The sequence below is a fragment of the Rattus norvegicus genome, chromosome 1 (genome assembly GCF_021556685.1).
Source record: "Rattus norvegicus strain SHRSP/BbbUtx chromosome 1, alternate assembly SHRSP_T2T, whole genome shotgun sequence".
In the NCBI taxonomy this organism is placed as follows: Eukaryota; Metazoa; Chordata; class Mammalia; order Rodentia; family Muridae; genus Rattus; species Rattus norvegicus.
In genome coordinates, this window is record NC_141534.1 from 24,335,001 (window position 1) to 24,356,378 (window position 21,378).

Sequence of the window (21,378 nt, forward strand, 5' to 3'; positions counted from 1 at the left end):
TGTGTGTGTGTGTGTGTGTTTCTCTGAGGCAGGGTCTTTCTATGTTGGGCTATATGGCAATTCTACCACTTTTGGCTTCTGGAATACTAGGAGTATAGCTTCCAGCTCCTGGCTCCAAATCTGAAATTCTATCAGCCAAATGCTTTTGCAATTTGATAAACAGTAATAACGGCAGCACGGCTGTTCTCAGGTTTTGCTCACATACTTGGTGTATTTCCACTAAGGATTATCAAATTCAAGGCAATATCATTTGTTTGTGTTTTCTGGGTCATTCTGGAGGAATCCAGTCAGGGTGGAATCTTTAAAGCCTTGGATAACTTTTATCAGAATTGATATATCCTACAGCTCTCAGGTTTTCACATAAAAAACCGAAAAGGATATCTTCTTCCATTCATCTTAATTGAATTTTGTAGGCTCTCAGAATAAAATACGACCTGTGTATATCTAGCGTTCATTGGTCCCTAACACACAGAGTGAAAGTCTGACCTAGTTTAGCTTAGCCATTGTCAGGTAGGTGAAATTAAGCTGATTTAGTCAAGCTTTTAAAACACCGGAGTGAAAGCTATTCGTCCAGAAGATTGTGGAGAACGCACCAGATAGAGCTCTTTCCAGATGCTGCTCCTCCGACCAGTGGAGCTGTCTCCAGTGACCGTTGCTACTGAGGGGAGGCTTGAGAGCTATGAGAAGTTTGCCTCCCGGGACTGGGCTTTGGACACTAGGTAGAGACACACTTATTTCACATAGGGGCAGAGGAGAGTCTGATATGACACAAAGAAAAGAAGAGGAGAGGGGGATGATATGAGATTAAAAAAAATATCAGACTTGGAACTGGGCACGATGGTACCCCCTCCCTGTACAATCTTAGCATTTAAGAGGTAGAGTCAAGAGGGCAGAGTTTGGGGCCAGCCTGGACTCAGAAACTGCAACATGACCCACACTTGATCTTGGACAAACAAGTTACAAATTTTAGCTTTAATACTTTTAGTGTCTGTGACCTTGGGCAACTAACTGTTCAATCTCTCTATGTCACACTTTGCACAGTAAATCATTTTTCTTCTGTTGGGTCGCTATGAGGATTAATGAAGTGATCTGCAGAAAGCACTTGGTCCACAGTCAGAACTAACATGGCTACCGGTAGGTAACCCCCCGGGGGTGGGGGTGGGGGGCACATTAGCTATATTCCCTTCTGGCTGCTCATTGGATTCCTTCTGGATGGCTGAGAGATGTAGGTAGGAAGTAGCCTTTTAGCCTTTTGCAATAAAAAATTTGGTTCAGGACTCTTTAGTGAATGTGTGTGCACTACCACACCCCCACCCCAGAACCCGGTCCTGTTCATAGCTCAATGTGGGCTTCAGACAAAGGTTTACTTTGTAGGGCTCTGAAGCCGAGCTGAACCTAAGATATGCAGAAATGTGTGGAGCATAAGGAAATGGGCTATTCTTGGCCCCAAACAAAGACTTTATAGAATGTGAATTTGTATGTAAGGCACATGGAGAAATTCAGCTACGTATCAGCGCCCATATGACAACAGTTATTTCTGAGGAGGGAAGGAATAGTTCCAGAAAAGGTGGGCTGAACGTCTCTACTACCTTCAAATTTTACACACTTATGTTCTTATTACCCGTGCAATAACAACAATAATACATTTAAAGCCATGTGTGCTGAGGCACGGCTGTGATCCCAACACCTAGGAGTTAGAGGGCCTTGAGGATCAGGAGTTCAAGGTCATCCTCAGCTATGTAAATGAGTTATTGGAAGCTAATCTGGGTTACAAGAAAGAGACCCTGTCTCAAATCAATCAAACAAAACCACCCAAACTAGAAAAGGCAAAGGCAAGGTCATAGTCCAAGCAGTGAGCATTTAGAATACAGGATAAATCGGATGTGTAATAAAACAAAGTAGACAGGAATCAAATAATGTCTGCCCAGGGCTGTCAGTGATGTGACGCATGTCACATTCTACTGGGCTCACTGTCCTTGAGGGGTGGGGGTGGGGTGGGGCAGGGAAATGTCAGACCCAATCGCCAGCAGACTGAGACCAGTGAAACCACCTCCTGGACCTCATGGTGTAAATCTTTTTCTCTCTGCAGTTTTTGAGAAGACATCTGTATCTTGTCTCACTCTTTCCGAAATCCAAGGTCTGTGCAAACACTGGCTGAAGCATACTGGTAAATTATGCTCATGAGTAAAATGCAACCAGATGTCAAACTAGGATTTCTAGTAGTACATTTTGATGGCAAAGGAAATAAGAAACCATTATAATAAATGAATGAATAGATAGATAGATAGATAGATAGATAGATAGATAGATAGATAGATAAATAGTATGTAACTGACACTTGGTTGACTGACAATACTCAGCTGAAAGGGTTCTAACCTCCCCAAGACTGTGAGTATAGTTCACTCTTTGGGGGTGGGGGATGGAGGAGTAACTTGCATGTTTAAGGCCCAGCACTGTAAAACAAAACACCCTCCACAGCATCAAATAAATTAAGATAGGCATGATGTCATAAGCCTAAGTCTATAGTTCCAATATTCAAGAAACTGAGGCAGGGGGATGGCATTCAAGACAGCCTGGTCAATGTAGCTAGAAAAAAACCCAGCAAACTTTGGCTAGTGAGTTAGAAGGAAGTAAAGAATTTAAGGACTGATATAAAAGGGTCCTCCCCTTGGAAAGGCATCTTTTGACTACAGAGGAGACCTAAGCAATGCCCTGAAGATCGATGGAGAAGCTGCGCTGACTGGCTTTTATATAGGTTGCAGACTCTACTGGGGTGAGACCTCAGCTGACACTGGCTGCAGGAGTTAGTGTTCGTTACTTAGATTCAATGCATATCATTCGCATTTGGCCATGGACTTTGGGAGTTCTAAACCAGAATGTGAGAGAGCCGTTGCTGGCACTTGCAGGCTGCTGGTTTGCAGACCTGCCTTTCTGGCTTGACCCTTCAGGGCAAGGAGGCAGTCCAGCCCAGCCTGTGATTCATTACCTTCTGTTGCCATTTCAGACAGGCACACACGGAAAGGCCTGAATGAAGGGAAGAGTGAATGAATGGAAAGAAGCGTCTGGATAGAACCGCCCTGGGCACTAAATAGGACAGGACAACTGGGGGCTGGAGGAGCCTCCTACTGCTTAAGAAACACTCCCCATAAGAATGTCAGTCATCAGTCTTCCAATAACCATTCAGTTCTTACCCCCACCCCCCACTCATGTGTAAATTTGCAGAACCACAGACCTCCAGTATGGCCATTGAGGTGAATTGAGTTTATCTGTGATAGAGAAAGGTCTATACATTTAAAGCCCGGTGACATTACTAACACTTTGCATGAAAAAAAAAATAAGGAATTTAAACAAATGTATACAGCAAATCTACAGGGCAGCAGAAACCCACAATTATAGTTCGGGCTATAAAACAGGCTATATCCTGTTCTTTTTGGTGAGGGCACATGCGTTAAGCAAAATTGAGGCAACTTGAAATAGAGGGTTTGAGATGTTAGGAGTCCATCATTTCTGTCAAAGGTCACTCTGGTCCTTTCCTATTTATACCAAAGATAGAGATATTGGCAGAATGAATTTGAGGAGCCAAAGCTGCTTCTAACAATTGAAGATGAAAACGCAGCCCTTGAGAAGAAGAAAAGGTGTGGCAAAGTTGAACCCTTCCAAGATAAGAGCGACAAAGCGACTTAATTAGCCCAGACTAAATTGCTTGCTATTAACTGCACTCGCGGGCCAGCTCTCTTTGAAACTGCCCTGTAATCCTGGCCATGGCTTTGATTGAGAAATCTCAGTTCCCATCTTAAAGCCATTTGAAGACATCTCAGCCCAACCCCCTCCTTCCAAGGCAACTCCTTCGAGCCTCCTCCTTTCCATCAGCGTCCCCCCTACCTACCCCCCAACAAATCTGAATCTCCGCGGGGCCAGCGCTCACCTTGACCACTGACACCAGAAGCTCTGCTTTCACGAAGGGCTCAGTAACAAAACCCGAGGCTTACCCTAGGCGAGCCTCCAAAAGCATTTGAGAGAAGCATAAAAAACAAAAGCAACAACCACAACCTGTGCTTACCCGCTTCTTAAAAAATTGGAACGCTGAGCATTTCTTGACCGGGAATCCATTCATGTCTTTGTTCACCATTTTCCAGAGAAGGGACTTAACAGTTAGAGATCCAGGGTGGCACCGGCTTGGTTACTGCATCTGTATCCGATTCGCCTTCCTGGAGACGGTGAATGAAGACCAAACGGGATGGTGAGGCTAACGGGGCTCAGTCTTTCACTCGCTCATTCTGCTGCGGCAGCTACTGCAGTAACTCGCCCCACTTTCAGAGGCCACCGGCTGTAGCTTTTCTCTTTCCATCATTGCTTTGAAACGTAAGCATCACCGCAACAGGACCCAGGGGCCGGATGGCGGGATACAGCAAATCTAGCCAGAGATGCTTTGGCGGGCGCTCAGGCGGGAGCAGGGTACCGTCCCCGCCCCCAGCTACCTAGCTGCTCCGGGGCTGTGCGGGGAGCTAGCGACTCGCTGGGCTTCAGGTGATGCGCTTCTGGAGGCTGCTGGCGGAGAGCTGTTTTTGATTGTGTAGGTTCCAGTGGGAGCTGTAGTTAAGCAGCTGGGGGAAGGAGTAAGAAAGAGCTGAAGCCGGAGGGAGGGAGGGAGAAAGGGGGAGAGAGCGTTCTCAGAAAGGCAAATGGAAAGAGAAAGCAAGGCAGGAAGGAGCAAGGATGCATGCATGCATATGTGAGTGGGAACTGGAGACAGGGAAAGCACAGGAGGGCAGCTGACTCCCTTGGGAGGGCCATATGAATTTTTTGTTTGTTTGTTTTGTTTTTTTGCTAAGACTGTGGCAACCAGAGTTTCCTGTAAAATGCAGACCTAATAATGTAATTCTCAATGAAGTTCTTCAGATTCCAGTTCTGATACCAAACCTCGCAAACAAAACAAAACAAAACAAAACAAAACAAAACAAAACACAGTCAACAAACGTGTTCCTGCCCCACGCAAACCTTGAGAAATAAAATAACCAGCCTGCGCAGGTGTAACAGTGGATGGTCTCTTACTCCGTAGGGGTTTCCCTGATGCCCTTCCTTCCTCTGTGATATAAGAAACAACTGGGAAGGTAGGTGTGCCCTTTTCAACAAAGACGCTGGCAATAAGAGAAAATCATTGAACAGAAACAACGCGTGCAAAACAGACAGGCAGAACCTCGTCCAGACCTTCGCCAAAAATTCTTGCTGAATCCATTCAATGCAAAGGAAGTCACAGTAAGCATGGACGCATCTTTTTTCATGCCCCGACTTCGCCCTGAACCTCTGCATAGTGAATTCATTTGCCAAAAACATTTAATTATGTGTAGCTCGTTTCCACTTATGCCCTTTGATGTTGATATTTTATTAGTTTTGGGTTTTTTTTTTTTTTTTTTTAATAGTGTTTGCAGCAAAAGGGGTTGGCTTTGGGTTGGGCACTCCCTGTGAGTGTGTGGCTTTGCATCAGCCACTTCCCGGTGTCCTTTGGATGCTGCCTGGTCTATGAGATAGACAAACCTTCATTCATTCATTCATTCATTCATTCACTCGTTTGCCATCTCATTCCATTCAAGTAGAGCATTCAAATCCAAGTGCAGCAATCGCTGTCTGGTAGGAAACACATTGAACTGTCCTTAAAAATAATTGTTGATGTAGTGCTTGCATGAAACCATGGGTTCGACCCTCAGTACCACAAGAAACAGACATTGTGGCAACATGGGATTAGAACCCTAGCAATCGGGAGGTAGAAGTAGGAGGATCAGAAATTCAAGCACATCCTCAGATAGTTTGAGGCTAGACTAGAAATTCACGAGATCCTGGGCCAAAACCAATCCCAAAACAGAACACCATCAACAAAACCCAAATTGTTACACTATGTATTTGGCAGTCTCTGAAGAGAAGGGAGGGAGGTGCCTGGGTTCTCTAGTGTGTATGAGCGTCTATGAGATGACAGATTAAGTTGTCCAACACACAAGGATACGTTATGTAATCTACAGCATCAGTAGGCTGTGGTTTTCCTAAAGGAACCATCTACAAACACCAGAGAAACTCAAAGGGAATTATTCTAAGCTGAAAGAAATGTTCCCCACTGGGGTTATAGTAATGACTACAATAAGAACCAAATTTCATCATGAGAAGAAAAAAAACGATTGTTTTGCACAGTAAAACTATTCCTCAGTAAGTCTCATTAGAAAACAGTGGTGACTGTACAACCTCTTTCCTGTCCCTTTCTTCCCCACGAAATGTTTTAACAGACATTTATTGAATGTGGGTGATATATATGTAGGAGGGGCTTTCTAAATAACCCAGGAAAGAGGGATTCTGGGGCCCTCAATTGGGTTTCCTGATGTTCTACCACACAGACTTGTTTTAGGCAGACTCTGTGGACCAGGGATGAAGAGGAATGTCTCACAGAGTCTATAAGGGGAGGAGGTGAAGACAAAACTAAAGACTAGCCCATACTTCCTGTCCCCTGAAAGCCACCTCCAGATGCTAATACAGTAAGCTAGCCCACACTGGACTTAACACAAGGCCCGTGAGTACAGTGATTCAGGCTTTGGATCGCAGGAGACATGCACATGTCATTGTTTGAATGAGAATGGATTTCAGAAGCTTGTATAACTGCCTGCTTATTCCCTGGTTGGTGAACTATTTGGAAAGGATTAGATGTGGCCTTGTTGGAGCAGGTATGTCACTGGCAGAGGCCTTTGAGGTTTCAAAAACCCAGGCCCAGTCTCTCTCTCTCTCTCTCTCTCTCTCTCTGTCTCTCTCTCTCTGTCTCTCTCTCTCTGTCTCTCTGTCTGTCTCTGTCTCTGCCTGTCTCTCTGTCTCTCTGTCTGTCTCTCTGTCTCTCTGTCTGTCTCTGTCTCTGCCTCTGCCTGTCTCTCTGTCTCTCAGTCTGTCTCTGTCTCTGTCTCTCTCTGTCTCTGTCTGTCTCTCTGTCTCTGTCTCTCTCTCTCTCTCTGTCTCTCTCTGTCTCTCTCTCTCTCTCTGCAGCTTTCAGGTCAGGATGTAAAGCTCTCAGTTACTTGCTCAGCACCTCACCTGCCGCCTGGCACACCCCCTGCTATGTCGATTAACTCTCAGAAACCATGAGCAAGCCCTCCAATTAAATGTTTCTTTTATAAGATTTGTCTTGGTCATGGTGTCTCTTCACAGTAACAGAATGTGACTGAGACAGCATGTATATGTGTACATAAACGTTCAATCCACTCTCATTTGTAGGTTGGGAAGAAAAGGCAAGTGCCGGCTGAAGAAGCTTTTGATGAAGGAATGATGCTAGTGATAGCCTGGGAGGGTAAGAGGAGGTCAGTCAGACAGAGAAGAAACAATGGTTCTGAGCAGGCAGAGGAACCCATCATTTAGGGCCATAGTTTGGCCATAACAACAACAATAAAGTGTTTTAACTACACACTTAGCTCTCCTGGGAGAGCAAGGTCTCCCTTTTCTCTTGAACTTTCCTTGTGGTCATAAAGAATCCATTTTGCTGGGGCTGGGGATTTAGCTCAGTGGTAGAGCGCTTACCTAGGAAGCGCAAGGCCCTGGGTTCGGTCCCCAGCTCCGAAAAAAAGAACCAAAAAAAAAAAAAAAAAAAAAAGAATCCATTTTGCTGTGAGGGTGTGTATATGCTCGGCCCAGGGAGTGGCACTATTAGAAGGCTTGGCCCCATTGGAGTAGGTGTGTCACTGCGGGTGTGGGTTTTAAGACCCTCATCCTAGCTGCCTGGAAGCCAGTATTCTGCTAGCTATCAGATGAAGATGTAGAACTCTCAACTCCTGCATCATGCCTGCCTGGATGCTGCCATGTTCCTGCCTTGATGATAATGAACTGAACCTCTGAACCTGTAAGCCAGCCCCAATTAAATGTTGTCCTTATAAGAGTTGCCTTGGTCATGGTGTCTGTTCACAGCAGTAAAACCCTAAGAAACACATAGGCCCACTACCACCTCTATTTACCAAGTGTCTGTTTTGGTAGCCTCAATGCAAATGCTTTAAAAAGAACCACAGGATCGTTCTTGTTTATGTATATATTTATGAATCTCTTTGCTATTTCTTGCAGTGATGGAGACTGGATGTGATGCTTCATGCTATATTTGCCTCCTCCTTCCCTTTCATTCTCTCTCTCTCTCTCTCTCTCTCTCTCTCTCTCTCTCTCTCTCTCTCTCTTTCAGGCAGCGTCTCACTGGGTTGTCTCTGGCCTTGTAACTTGTTCTGTAATCCAGGAATAACTTGAATTTGAGATCTTCCTGTCTCAGCCTTCTAGACTGCTGGAATTCATGACTGTAATACCAGACCTGGGTGATTTTTGCTTTTTGTTTTTAAAGCAGTGATGATGTCATCCTGGCTCTTTGTACATTCTGAGGGTAGGGCTGACAACATGGCTTCCCTCGGGACAGGCCAGTTGGACCATTGCTTGAGGCTTAAGGGCACAGGGTTCTGGGGGGGGTGTTATTTATTTATTTAGTGTGTGTGTATGTCTGTATGTGTGTGTGTGTGCATGTGTGTGTCTGTGTGCACGTGCATAAGTATCTGAGGAAACCAGAAAATGTTGTTGTTTCCCCAGGAACTAGAGCTACGGACAGTCGTGAAGCACCCTGTATGGACACTGGGAATCGAACTTAGGTTCTTTGAAGTGCTCTCAACCATTGAGCCATTGGGCCAGCCCCTCTTTCTTTCGTTTTCTTTAATTTTCTTTTCCCCTTCCTTCCTTCCTCCCTTTTTTTCCTTCTCAAAACAGAATATATCTGAGAAATAGCCAAGAGGCCCCAGGAAGGAAATACCCCCAATTATACAGCAAAATAATCCTTGTTTTCATTAAATGAATGACTTAACTTCCCTCTTTTTATCACTAAATATCACTTGTTCAGTTCTGTGGTCTTGACACACAGTGGAAGCAACTGGGTGCAGTAGGCACTGGCTTTTCAAACTAATTCAATCGGAAGACAAACACGCTGGCACCCAGGGCCTGGCACTGGGCTCTTTGGGGGAATCATTAGATCCCTCTGAGCATGTGTGATGGTTGACAGCTCCAGTCACATCCTCTGTGCTGTGCTCTGGTAACAGTCACTGGCCCACCTTTCCCCTCTTATCTCCTTAAGCCTCAGGATACTGTTTTCCTTCCTTTCTAATTGAATGTCTAATTTGTAGCCTCTAATTGTTACAAAGAATACCTGAAGCTTTGTTTGATCCCTTTGCCCCTCCCTTTGTGTGGTGTCTGCCCGTACACACAGGGATAGGAGACATCAGATGTATTTCCTCTATCATTTTTTTTTTTCTTTTTTCTTTTTTTCCGGAGCTGGGGACCGAACCCAGGGCCTTGCGCTTGCTAGGCAAGCGCTCTACCACTGAGCTAAATCCCCAACCCCTCCTCTATCATTTTTTAACCTTATTTTTAATTTTAAAATACTTTCTTTGACAATTTCATGCATATCTATAATGAATTTGGTTATATCCATCCCAATTCTCTCTATCACTACTCTAGACGCCACCAACAGGAACCTCGCCCATCTTTGTTCCTGTCCACATTATTATTGTTGTCTTTGTTTTATGATTATTATTTTAAGATAGGCTCTCACTCTGTAGCCTTGGCTAGCCTGGAACTTGGTGTGTAGACAAAGAGATCTCCCAAGGTCTAGGATTTCATGTGTGCTCCCAAACCTGGCTTCTCCGCTGTAATTTTGAGGCAGAGCATTTACCTGTAGTGACTGGTTTTGTTTGTCAACTTGACACAAGTCAGAGCCATCAGAGAGGAAGCAGCCTCAGTTGAGGAAAAGCCCCCATGAGATCCAGCTGTAAGGCATTTTCTCAATTAGCAATCAAGGGGGGAGAGACCAACCTACAGTGGGTGATGCCATTCCTGGGCTGATGGTCTTAGGTTCTTTAAGAAGGCAGGCCGAGCAAGCCATGTGATGCAAGCAAGTAAGCAGCATCCCTCCGTGGTTTCTGCATCATCTCCTGATTCCAGGATCCTGCCCTGTGTGAGTTCCTGTCCTTAACTTCCTTCAGTAAGGAGCAGCAATGTGGAAGTGCAAGCCTAATAAACCCTCGCCTCCCAACTTGTCTTTTGGTCATGATGTTTCCTTGCAACAATAGGAACCTTAAGACAGTCTCCTACTGAATCCAAAGCTCATCAGTTAGCTAGACTGGCTAGGCAGAGAGCCCATCCCTCATCCTCCTGTGTCTGACTCTCCAGTCCTGAGATTACCCACAGATGACATTGTTCCTGGCCTTTTCTGTGGATGCTGGGAATGCAAACTCAAGTGGTCAGGCTCATAGCGTGATGCACTCTCTGTCCCCTCTGCCCACCCCACCCCCAGTTTCCCATTTGCTTTCTTCAGTTTATCTAGTCTCCCTGCTGACAGTATTATTTAAATTATAACACAAATAACAAATAAAGGAGCCAAGTGGTACTGATCAAAGTATATACACAGAATTGCATGGACTGTGATCACCTTTCCTCAGCTACCCAGCCCATTTCTCATCTGTAGAATGACAGTAATAAAATGCTTCTCCACCTGCCTCCTAAGGAAACTGTCAGTAGTGAATTACATGGGAAGGGGTTTGTCCCTTTTTGCAAAATTCTCAATAAATCTGTCCTTTTGATTTTAATCAAACAGGAGGCACACATCAACATAATGTAGAAATTCCTTACAGACTGAGAAAGTGACATGTGATACGTTTAAGTTTTGAATGGGATGTGATTTTCCAATGGCACCTGGAAAACAGAAATGATCCTAAGAGAATATCTACTGAGGGACGGATGTCCCACTGAAAAAAGGAATACAAATTGATCATGTCATGAGAAATATTTTACGATCTTCTTTGATACAGGTAACTTGATTATAAACTCTAGCCCTTGTGCAGGCAATCAGCACTTAGCAGAACACACTGGGGATTGTATATCTCTTTATGTATGCATCAAAGATTCTGCTCATTATCTTTTGTTTCAAATTTGTAATTCTTTTATTTCATCAAATGGAATTTGTCTTTTAAGTTTTTGTGTATTTACTATGCGTATGTGTGTATATTAATCATGTATGTATGTGTGTATCATATCATGTGTGTATGTGTGTGTTTACTGTGTGCATATTATTTTGTGTGTGTATTTACTATGTGTATATTTGGGTGTGTGTATTTACTGTGTGTATATTTGTGTGTGTTTACTGTGTGTATATTTGGGTGTGTGTACTTACTGTGTGCATATTTATGTGTGTTTACTGTGTGTATATTTATGTGTATGTACACTTACTGTGTGTATGTTTATGTGTGTGTTTATTGTATGTATATTTATGTGTGTGTATACTTACTGTGTGTATGTTTATATGTGTGTATTTTCTGTCTATAAATTTGTGTGTGTGTATTAACTGTGTATGTTTATTTATGTATGTGCCACTACCTACTAATATCTGTGTGTGTATTTACTGTGTGTAAACTTATGTGTGTGTTTACTGTGTGCATATTTATGTGTGTGTATTTACTGTGTATATATTTGGGTGTGTGTATTTACTGTGTGTATGTGTGTATATTTATCGTGTGTATATTTGTGTGTATTTATGTGTGTGTACTTACTGGGTGTTTATTGTGTGCATATTTATGTGTGTGTATTTACTGTATGTATATTTATGTGTGTGTATACTTACTGTGTGTATGTTTATATGTGTATATTTTCTGTATATAAATTTGTGAGTATGTATTAACTGTGTGTATGTTTATTTATGTGTGTGCCACTACCCACTGATATCTATGTGTGTGTATTTACTGTATGCATATTTATGTTTGTGTATTTACTGTGTGTATATTTGAGTGTGTGTATTTACTGTATGTATGTGTGTGTGTTTATCATGTGTATGTTTGTTTGTATGTATTTACTGTATGTGTGTTTATGTGTGTTTTTGACACTACCCACTGAACCATCTCACTGGCACGTCTCGTTTGTGTGCACTTTTGTTTGTTAACAAGACAGGGTCATATACTGTAGCCCAAGTTCCAATCAATCCTCCTGCCTCAGCCTCCTTAGTAGTGGAATTCCAGGCATGTGAACCACCACAAACAGCTCGGTCAATTGGACATCCTTTGTAGAAAAGAAATCAGATGAAAAGTTACACAATCAATACAACTCCCAAAAGAAAAACCCAAACTGAAAACCCAGCCAGTGGTGTTTGAATTTATTTATTTTATATTTTGAGACAGGGTCTTACTAGGTAACTCTGGCTAGCCCAGGACTTACTATGTAGAACAGGCTATCTTGAGAGTAGGATCAATTCTCCCGACTCTGCTTCCCAAGTGCTGGGCCCACTGGTATGAGCCACTGTGACCAGCTGCCGAATCCTTATCTAATATATATACACACATACATATATACATATATGTACATATACATACATACATATACATACATATATATATTCTATCCAGAGATATGGGTTTTGCCAGATCAACAAATAGATTTGGCTTTCATTTATTCCTATTGCTCACAATATTTTCATGTGGAATCATAAATGTCCCTCAGTTGAGGTAGAGCTGTACTTGCTGATCCACACCGCACCCTCTCCCCAGTTCCATTCCTTGCTTCTTACCTGGCTTGATCCTCCCTGACACAGGCACCCGCATGCACCTCTCTGCTTTCACTCTTTTCGGTTCTTTCTCCCTGATAAAGTAGTGCCAAGTACGTTCATGACATAGCAGCGTCTTCTGTCACAAAGGCATAAAACCCTGTCTTTCTTTCTTTTTTTTTTTTTTAAGAATGGCCTTTGGGCAAGCCCACACGGCGTTTTCTTTTCTTTCTTTTTTTTTTTTTTTTTTTTTTTGGTTCTTTTTTTTCGGAGCTGGGGACCGAACCCAGGGCCTTGAGCTTCCTAACCCTGTCTTTCTTGTGACAGTATGTAACCCCAAGGGACAAGTCAGTTTGTTAGGAATTGCTCATTTGAATATTTGTGATAACTCGCTTGACAACTAAAATGATGAGTTTTATAGCTTTTCAAGACTTTATATTCCTGTGGTTATTTTACCCCCTTATTTAAACCATTCAAAGGATTTAGAACCTGCAAAGATTTTTTCTTTGAAAGAAAACCTAGGGTTGGGGATTTGGCTCAGTGGTAGAGTGCTTGCCTAGGAAGCGCAAGGTCCTGGGTTCGATCCCCAGCCCCAGAAAAAAAAAAAAGAAAAAAAAAAAGAAAGAAAACCTGTTTGGGGAGGCTCCATTTGGATCTGACCCTACTTGTTACAACAATCTCTGTCTCCCCAGACAATTGCAGGAAGACTTTGCCAATGTGTGAATCTCATCAGTAGAGACCTGGGAAACATCACCGGCATGCGCTCCTCCTCAGAAACACCGCGCATGTGCGTCCTCCTCAGAAACACCGCGCATGTGCGTATTTGGTGAGAATGGTAGAATAGGGTAGCTAGGCACCCTGGGAAGGTCATTATCATTTATGAATGGGATGGCCTTTGATTTCAAGAAATGAAATAGAAATTACAAATGGTAATGGATTTTTATAGCCTTTTAATAAGATGCTTTTACAAGACTGGTAATTGTGCTTCTCTATTTGCTTTCAACGGCCACCCTTTGAGATCGAATTCAAATGACCTCTTGGCTGATTGGGCAGAAGGTAACATTTTCAACTTGACTTGTACAAAGGTGTACAATTAGCTATTTTTCCATGTTCAGCATAAATGAACCGTGGCGTGACACGGCTGCTGTGTGGGAGATAGAATAGTCTGTTGTGATGTGTACTGAGTAACAGGCACCAAAGGGTAAGGAGAAACCCCAGTCCTGCCTTCTCTGTAGACAGGATCTGAGGCCATGTCTTTACGTGTGCCACAGAATACAGAGCTGAGCTAATTTCTCAGATAATTTGAATCAGCTGCTGCTGCTTCTAGGGAAGGAAAAGTGAGCTGGACAGACATGGCCACTAAGGGAAGCACCAGAAAAAAAACACAAAGAACCACCTACAGGTTTTCATCCTATTATTCTAGAAAAATATGCCTCGGGATGAATGAATCTGAAGATGATTGCTTTGAAATCAGTCTGCCTGGGCTTCTTCTGTTTTGTAAACTGTGCTTATTTAAATTGAACACAATTCTATTTTGTGTGTGTATGGTTTTAAAAAAAATTTTTTTTTAGGGAATCATACATATTGATACCAACTCAAAAGTTATGGGGATGACAATATAAACTTTAAAACAACTGGAGTGTCCTTTTAAGTGGATTTAGTAGGACTAGCTGGGAGTTGCTGTGAGGTACCTGAATCCTGCCTCTACTACTTACTAGACCCTGGGCAAGGCAAACTTGCCCAACACCATGTTTCTGAGCAACTGGTTTATCGTGAGAATCACAGGACATTGAAGGCAGATTTAAGACGCACATCTGTGCACATATCTGTATCTATTTATGAGTATGTATTTGACTGTGCTAATTTTAAAACATTACTCTAGATTCGTCAGTTATGTTCCCTCTGACAGTCGAGAACAACTGTTCCATTGACAATGGGCTTGGTTGGACCACCCACATCAGCACAGAGGATGCGATGTCACTCAACTTCTGCCTCCTTCACTGAGACATTCTCCATTGAAGCCTGAGTCACTGTGCAAAAGCTTGACTTCCCAGGGGTTACAAAGATATAAGGAAGACCTTGTCACATGACGAAGACAGGACCAGGCACTGCAATTGATGGTCTTAGCTATTCGTGGAGTTTGGAATATTCTAGCCCAGGAATCAAGCATGTGAGTGGAAAAAAATGTAGTAATAGATTTGAAGGGAAACTGAGCAAGTATCAGTGAACAGTATATTGGTAATTAGTGAAGCTGAGTGATCTTGATATTTCAATCTGCCTGTGTGTCTTTCTGTCTGGGGATCTTTCTGTTTGCCTCCGTCTTTCTGTCTCTTTTCTTGTCTCCTCCCCAACCCCTCTCTCCTCCTTTCCCTTTTCTTTGTCCTCCTCCTCCTCTTCTTCATTCTCCTCCTCCTCTTCCTCATTCTCCTCCTCCTCTTCCTCATTCTCCTCCTCCTCCTCATTCTCCTCCTCCTTCTTCTTCTCCTTCTCCTCCTTCTCCTCCTCCCTGTCATTTGAGACAGGGTCTCATTATGTAGTCCAGGCTGAAATCTTCAATCTTCCTGCCTCAGCCTCTAGAGAGTTGAGAGTGAGCCAACATACTCCAGTTAGCCTGCTCTTTTAAATCCTCTGGTTTGTGCATTGCTGTCTTGCACTCTCTCAGTCAGTTCAAGATGTTGTAACAAAATACTATAGACCAGAATGCTTAAATGTCAGAAATGTATTCACAGTCTTGAAGCCTAGACATCCAAATTTGAGATGCTGGTGTGGTTGGCTTCCAGTGAGGATTTTTTTTCATGGTGTGTAGATGGCCCAGCTCCTTCTTGTGTCTTCATATAACAACAGGGAGAGATGCTCTTCTGACAGAAGAGCTGGCCCCATTATAATGAAATTCGCCTGCTGATGTTATTGAAGTAGTTACCTTTCAGAGTCTCATCTGCACACATGTAGATCACGGGTAAGGCTGCAACACATGAATGTTGATGAGACATGGCTCAGCTTATTGTCCTTATTTCATCATGTGACACTCTCCAGTACTGATGCACTCTCAACTGTCACAGACAAGTGACTGTCATTGTATTGCTTACTGGGTAATATGTAGAAAAGGTTTTCAAGGTTCACATCAAGCCATCTGACGATCCTGATACAACTTCTACACAAAAGGCCTAGAAATTTATAAGAACAAAAAAAATCATCTAATGGGAAAAATTTATAGTCCAGGCTGTCCTCAACATTGCTATATAGTCCTGGGTAGCCTTGAACTCATGATTCTCCCAACTTACCCTCCTGAATGCCAGGATTACAAAGAACATCACTTTGCCCAGATGACAAATGACTTAATAGGAAAAGCTTATAGGAGTTTTAAAAAAATCAGAACAAAAATAAATTTGAATAAATATATGTACATGAGATGCAGTCAAAGCTAGCGAGACTTGGAAGAAATAGTTACTTTTATATAGTTCAGCGGATATGAATATTTATGAAAACAACTGAGCAATATTTATGCAGAATGAAAATATGCTTGTCTACTGACTCAGCACTCCTACTTTGTGAGCTAGGCATGATGGTGCACACAGTGACACCTTGTGTGCACCTCTATCCCTCAGAGGGCTGCTACAGGACGGGCAAGAGGTCAGGGCCAGCCTGGGCTATAGCGTGAGACCCTGTATTAACAAACAAAAGCAAAGCAAAACAACAACAACAAAAAATAAAAATTCTACCTCTTAGAACAAGAGTAAACGCTTTGAAAAGATGAACGCTCACATTGTGATACACGCAAGATGGTTACATAGCAAGAATTTGGGAAGATAGAAGCATGGTGATGTTAACTGTGAAACCATACTAAAATCTCTCTCTCTCTCTCTCTCTCTCTCTCTCTCTCTCTCTAGCTGTGCAACCATCCTATCTCTCTCTTTTCCTTTCAGTCTCTCTTTGTCTCTGTCTTTGTCTGTCTGTCTTTCTCTCCTCTCTCTGTCTCTGTTGGTCTGTTTCTCCTCTCTCTGTCTCTTTCTCCTTCCCCCCTGTCTTTCTCTCTCCTCTCTCTGCCTTTGTCTCTGTCTCTCTCCTCTCTCTGCCTTTGTCTCTGTCTCTCTCCTCTCTCTGCCTTTGTCTCTGTCTCTCTCCTCTCTGTCTCTCCCTCTAACTCTCTCTGTCTCTGTCTCTCTGTCTCCCACACCACCACCACCACCACCTCTGGAGAGAGAGAATATCATGTAGCTCAGGTTGATTTTAAACTTGCTACAGGCAGCCTTGAACTCCCAATGCTCCCACCTCACCATCCATGTACTGGAATGATAGCGTCCACCACTACGCTTCACTTAATTTATACAAATCTTAAAACTTTCTTTTTTTTTTTTTTTTTGAGCTGAGGACCGAACCCAGGGCCTTGCACTTGCTAGGTAAGTGCTCTACCACTGAGCTAAGTCCCCAACCCCAAAACTTTCATTATGTATTGTTGCTATGGCTTGAAAGTGCCCCCCTAGGATGGTGCAAAATTGATAACCATTGTGGCAGAAAAGAGAAATGGGGAGGCCTTTAAAAGTTGCTTAGGATTTGGCCCCACTGCTCTGAATGGATTGGTGGAGTGTTTTTTCAAAGTGAATCCGCTCCTTGTGTTTTATTTTTCTGATACCTGTTTACTTCCCAGCCTCCACAGCCCTGTTACAATGAACCACAAAGCCCATTATGATGAAGCACAAAGCTGCTACCAGAGGTCAAGCAAGTTGCTGGAGCCATGCTCTTAAATCCCACCTCCCAGAACCATAAGCCTAAACCAACCATTCTGTATGAATCACTTGGACTCCGGAATTTTGTTATAGCAGTAAAAATAAACTACTGACAAGCTAAGAATGAATTAATCCTAATATTTTCTTAGGAAAAGAATAAATCATTCTATTTCATAAAGAAAGGAGATGAGAATGAATGAAAAGTTACATATCCAAAGGTTAACCCAATTATTTCAAGAGACAAATGGAAGATTCTACAATGTCATAGTTATTACAAGTATGTATTATTGTAAAAATGTCAAAGTGCAGAAATTTCATATTTAGTTTACATATATATGGTGTGTTGTGCATATGTGAGTTACTATCTTCATTATATATAGTCACACTATAGCCCCAAGCTGCTCTAAACATGGTAGTCCTCCTGTTCTATCCTTCTAAATGCACCCATGCACCCCCAGACCTGCCCTGCCCCTCTTTTGAAAGCTTCCATTCATTCACCCCAACCATGTTTTATGCACAAAGTGTGGTGTCAGAAAATTTATAGAGTAACATTTAACAACAGCTGACATCTAGAACTAACAATGCTGGAGAGGAACTTAAGGATCCTCTAACTCAACCCTTCTCTGTGCAGGCGACAGAGACAGAGACTGCCTAAGTAGTAGAAGATGACCTCAATCTGAATTTGCCCCCTGAGTGCTAAGATAACGGGTTCCTGCCACCATACTTCACGATTTTTATGAGACTTCTTGAATGTCTTGAAACTAAATTTATAGTATATTCATGTCTTTAGAAGATAGTAGGGGTTGGGGATTTAGCTCAGTGGTAGAGCGCTTGCCTAGGAAGCGCAAGGCCCTGGGTTCGGTCCCCAGCTCCGAAAAAAAGAACCAAAAAAAAAAAAAAAAAAAAAAAAGAAGATAGTATATATTGTATTTTATTTATGCATTATATAACATATGCTATGTACATGTTTCTATGTTTGACACTCCATTTCTTCCCATATGTGTATTCCAAATGGAATGGCAGAATATATGTGTGTGCCTGAGTGTGTACCATGTTCATGAAGGAGCCTGAGGAGGTCTGAGGAAGCACTGGATGCCCGAGAACTGAAGCTACAGATGGCTGTGACCCACCATGTCAGTGCTGGAGCCAAACGAACCCAGGTAGTCTACAGGAGCAGCAAGTGCTATTTTCTATAAAGACTTAATACACAACAGGCCTAGGGGTGCAGCTCAGCAGTAAAGAACGGACCTCAATCCCAGCAAAACAAAACAAAACAAAACAAAACAAAACACCACATCTGCATTGCAAAAGGTCAAACCTGAAAATGCTTTTCTTTTCATTTGCAGCCCTGCCCCCATGTTGTCTTGTCATTGACCCGGAGCAGGAAGACCGGTTCACTCATTCCTGTCTAAACTTCTTAACAGACCTGAAAATTTTATCTTTAATTTCAATATGGTTTTACTAGAGAGTCTTGCCTAGAACTTCTCAGATTTAGCTGAACAGACTATCAAAAGTGTAATCTTTTTTGAACTTTAAAATACACTTCGAGGGCTGGAGAGATGTCTCAGTGGTTAAGAGCACCCACTGCTCTTCCAGAGGTCCTAGGTTCCATGCCCAGCAATCACATGGTGGCTCACAACCATCTCTAATCTGATCTGATGCCCTCTACTGTTGTGTCTGAAGACAGGTACAGTGTACTCATATGCATAAAATAAAGAAATCTAAAAGAAAAAAGAAGATGGTAGTAGCCCTTATATCGTATAAAATACACTTAGAGTAAAAATACTCCTTTAAAGTTTTGATTTAGTGTGTGTGTGTGTGTGTGTGTGTGTGTGTGTGTGTGTGTGTGTGATGAATGTACCATGGTCTGGCTGGTATGGGAGAAGGCCAGAGGAGAGCTTGTCAGGGTTCTACCACTTTTATGTGGCGTCTGGGGATTGAACTCAGGTTGCAATCCTTCTGCAGCAACAGCCTGTACCCACTGAGACATCTTGCCCCTCCCCCATCAATTTATTTATTTTAAGTATTTATGTTAAAGTTTATTTAATGTCTGGGGGCTAGGGAGAGACACATGAGTGCAGGAGGTACCTACAAAAACAAACAAACAAACAAACAAACAACAACAAAAACCAAATCCAGAAGAAGGCATTGGATTCCTTAAAGCTAGAGTTAGAGGCAGTTGTGAGCCACCGAGCATGCTGGGAACCCATCTTTGGTCCTCTGAAAAAGGAGCAAGCACTCTTAATCCCTGAGTCATCTCCTGGGCCTCCAAATGTGTCCTGTTTTTATAATGAAATGGACCATTAAAAGGTTTTCTAAGTTTAATACACATGTATGTGTTTTTGGAAGCCATTCTTTATGAAGTCTTCAGGAAAAAGGGAAGGTCTCACATCCCTTCATTTCTCATGATACACAAGCCAAGCTGCATTTATTCAGTTTGCTACAAATAGTCCACTACTGTGTGGGTGAGGAAGGAGAAATAGTCTAAATAAGAGTCAAGAGTTTTATCCCTTTATCTCAATGATTTAATATGCATATTTAAGTCAGCCCTGTAATTATCATCATGCAGTGACTTCTCAGACTAGGAGCCATACGTATAGTTTAATGGCTGAGTGTGATAATTCATGGGGTCTGAAAATGTCTTCACTAGAAGCCTTCTATGTACACAGCACATTGTTTAAGCCTTCCAGATAGGCTCTCCATCTTTAGAGAGGAGATAATGGCTTACCTAGCTAGCGCACATGACGCATTAGGTTCAATCCCCAGTCTCAAATAAACAAAGTATGGAGTCGCATGTTTATTGTCTCAGCTCTTGGAAGGCAGAGGTGTGACAGTCAAGAGTTCAAGACCATCCTCTCTTACATAGTGACCAAGCCGGGCAACACAAAACTCTATACAAAAGAGAAACTGAGAAGAGAGAGCCTGGTACCCTGCATGGCTGTTGCTGATATCTGAAAACATCTGTAGGAGCTGTTTGTTGACCAGTGGCTCCGGATAGTCCTCAAAGATTAGAAGGGAGGAAGGCCTTTGACTAACTCTTGGATGCTGGACAGAACAGTCATTGGGCTGCTGACCCAGATTACACAGGAATCTGGAGATGTTAAAATAAAGCAGCCATCTGGAGGTCAGAATTGCTTTAAGTTTTACCTTTTGAAAAGATACAAAGTTGCTGCAAACTTCGAAGGCTCCAAATGTGTTCATATTTGGAGCAGCACGCCTCCTTCACCTTGCACTCCAAGACACCAAGTTTGGTTTCTGCTCTTGAGAGTTGCGACCTATTTATTACCCCGCTGCTTCTGGCACTCTCCCACTTACGCCAGATGGACCGACACAGGTCGGAGATGAGACAAGAGCCACGTGCTCATGCTGGAGGCAGGAGCTTAGGTTGGGTCTGGGAGTGCCTTTGTAAGAAGGATATTACATGAAATATTCAAGTGTCAAAATGGCACACACTCTATTGTGAGTCCTGTTCAGTGTCGGGCTCTTCAGAAGAATTTTCTCATTAAATCCCCGCATCTCTGAGAGTAGAATGTTATCTGCATTGGTAGAGGGGAGCGTTGCTATGGAGAGACAAGTCCAGAGGCAACAAGACTCTTCAATAGGCTGCTGTACTCTCCAGTTCTAATAAGATAACCCCTTGGCCTGAGGATACAGATAGAGCATTCAAAAGCATCTGTCTTGTTCTTTATGCACACACGGTGTGTGCTGTGTGCGGCATGCTGGCAAATGACACTCTTCCTTGCTTCTGAGGTAGACAGGAAATTTACCTAGAAATTTCAGAGTTATGTGATGAGCATGATTGTGGGGATGGGAAACACGGTGCATTCAGGAGGTCAGAGTCACCAAGACCTTCAGATTTCGGGATGCAGAATAATTTTATCCGATATGAATTGCTTTGTTTTGTTTTGAGACAGGGTTTCTCATGTAGCCCTGGCTGTCCTGGACCTTGCTCTGTAGACGAGGCTGGCCTCAAATTCAGAGATCTGCCTGCCTCTGATTTCCAAGTGCTGAGATTAAAGGCCTCCAAATACGAATTTTAGTTGAAAAAAATTAGAGATGGAGTCTTACTATGTAACCTCAGCTAGT

The 21,378-nt window shown here is 42.8% G+C and overlaps 1 protein-coding gene and 1 long non-coding RNA gene across 2 annotated transcripts in view; both read right to left on the reverse strand.

The window, feature by feature from the left end:
* Sgk1 (serum/glucocorticoid regulated kinase 1) overlaps nt 1-4,751 on the reverse strand; it is a 118,409-nt gene extending 113,658 nt beyond the window's left edge. The window contains exon 1 of the mRNA XM_087551590.1: nt 4,061-4,751. Coding sequence (XP_087407716.1) covers nt 4,061-4,129 — 69 coding nt within the window. The 5' untranslated portion in view covers nt 4,130-4,751. The remainder of the gene's footprint in view (nt 1-4,060) is intronic.
* An 8,753-nt stretch (nt 4,752-13,504) lies between these two features.
* The window catches only part of LOC148006882 (uncharacterized), a 29,017-nt gene continuing 21,143 nt past the window's right edge, over nt 13,505-21,378 (reverse strand). Inside the window, exon 3 of the long non-coding RNA XR_015644850.1 lies at nt 13,505-15,732. This is a non-coding gene — a long non-coding RNA (uncharacterized LOC148006882). The remainder of the gene's footprint in view (nt 15,733-21,378) is intronic.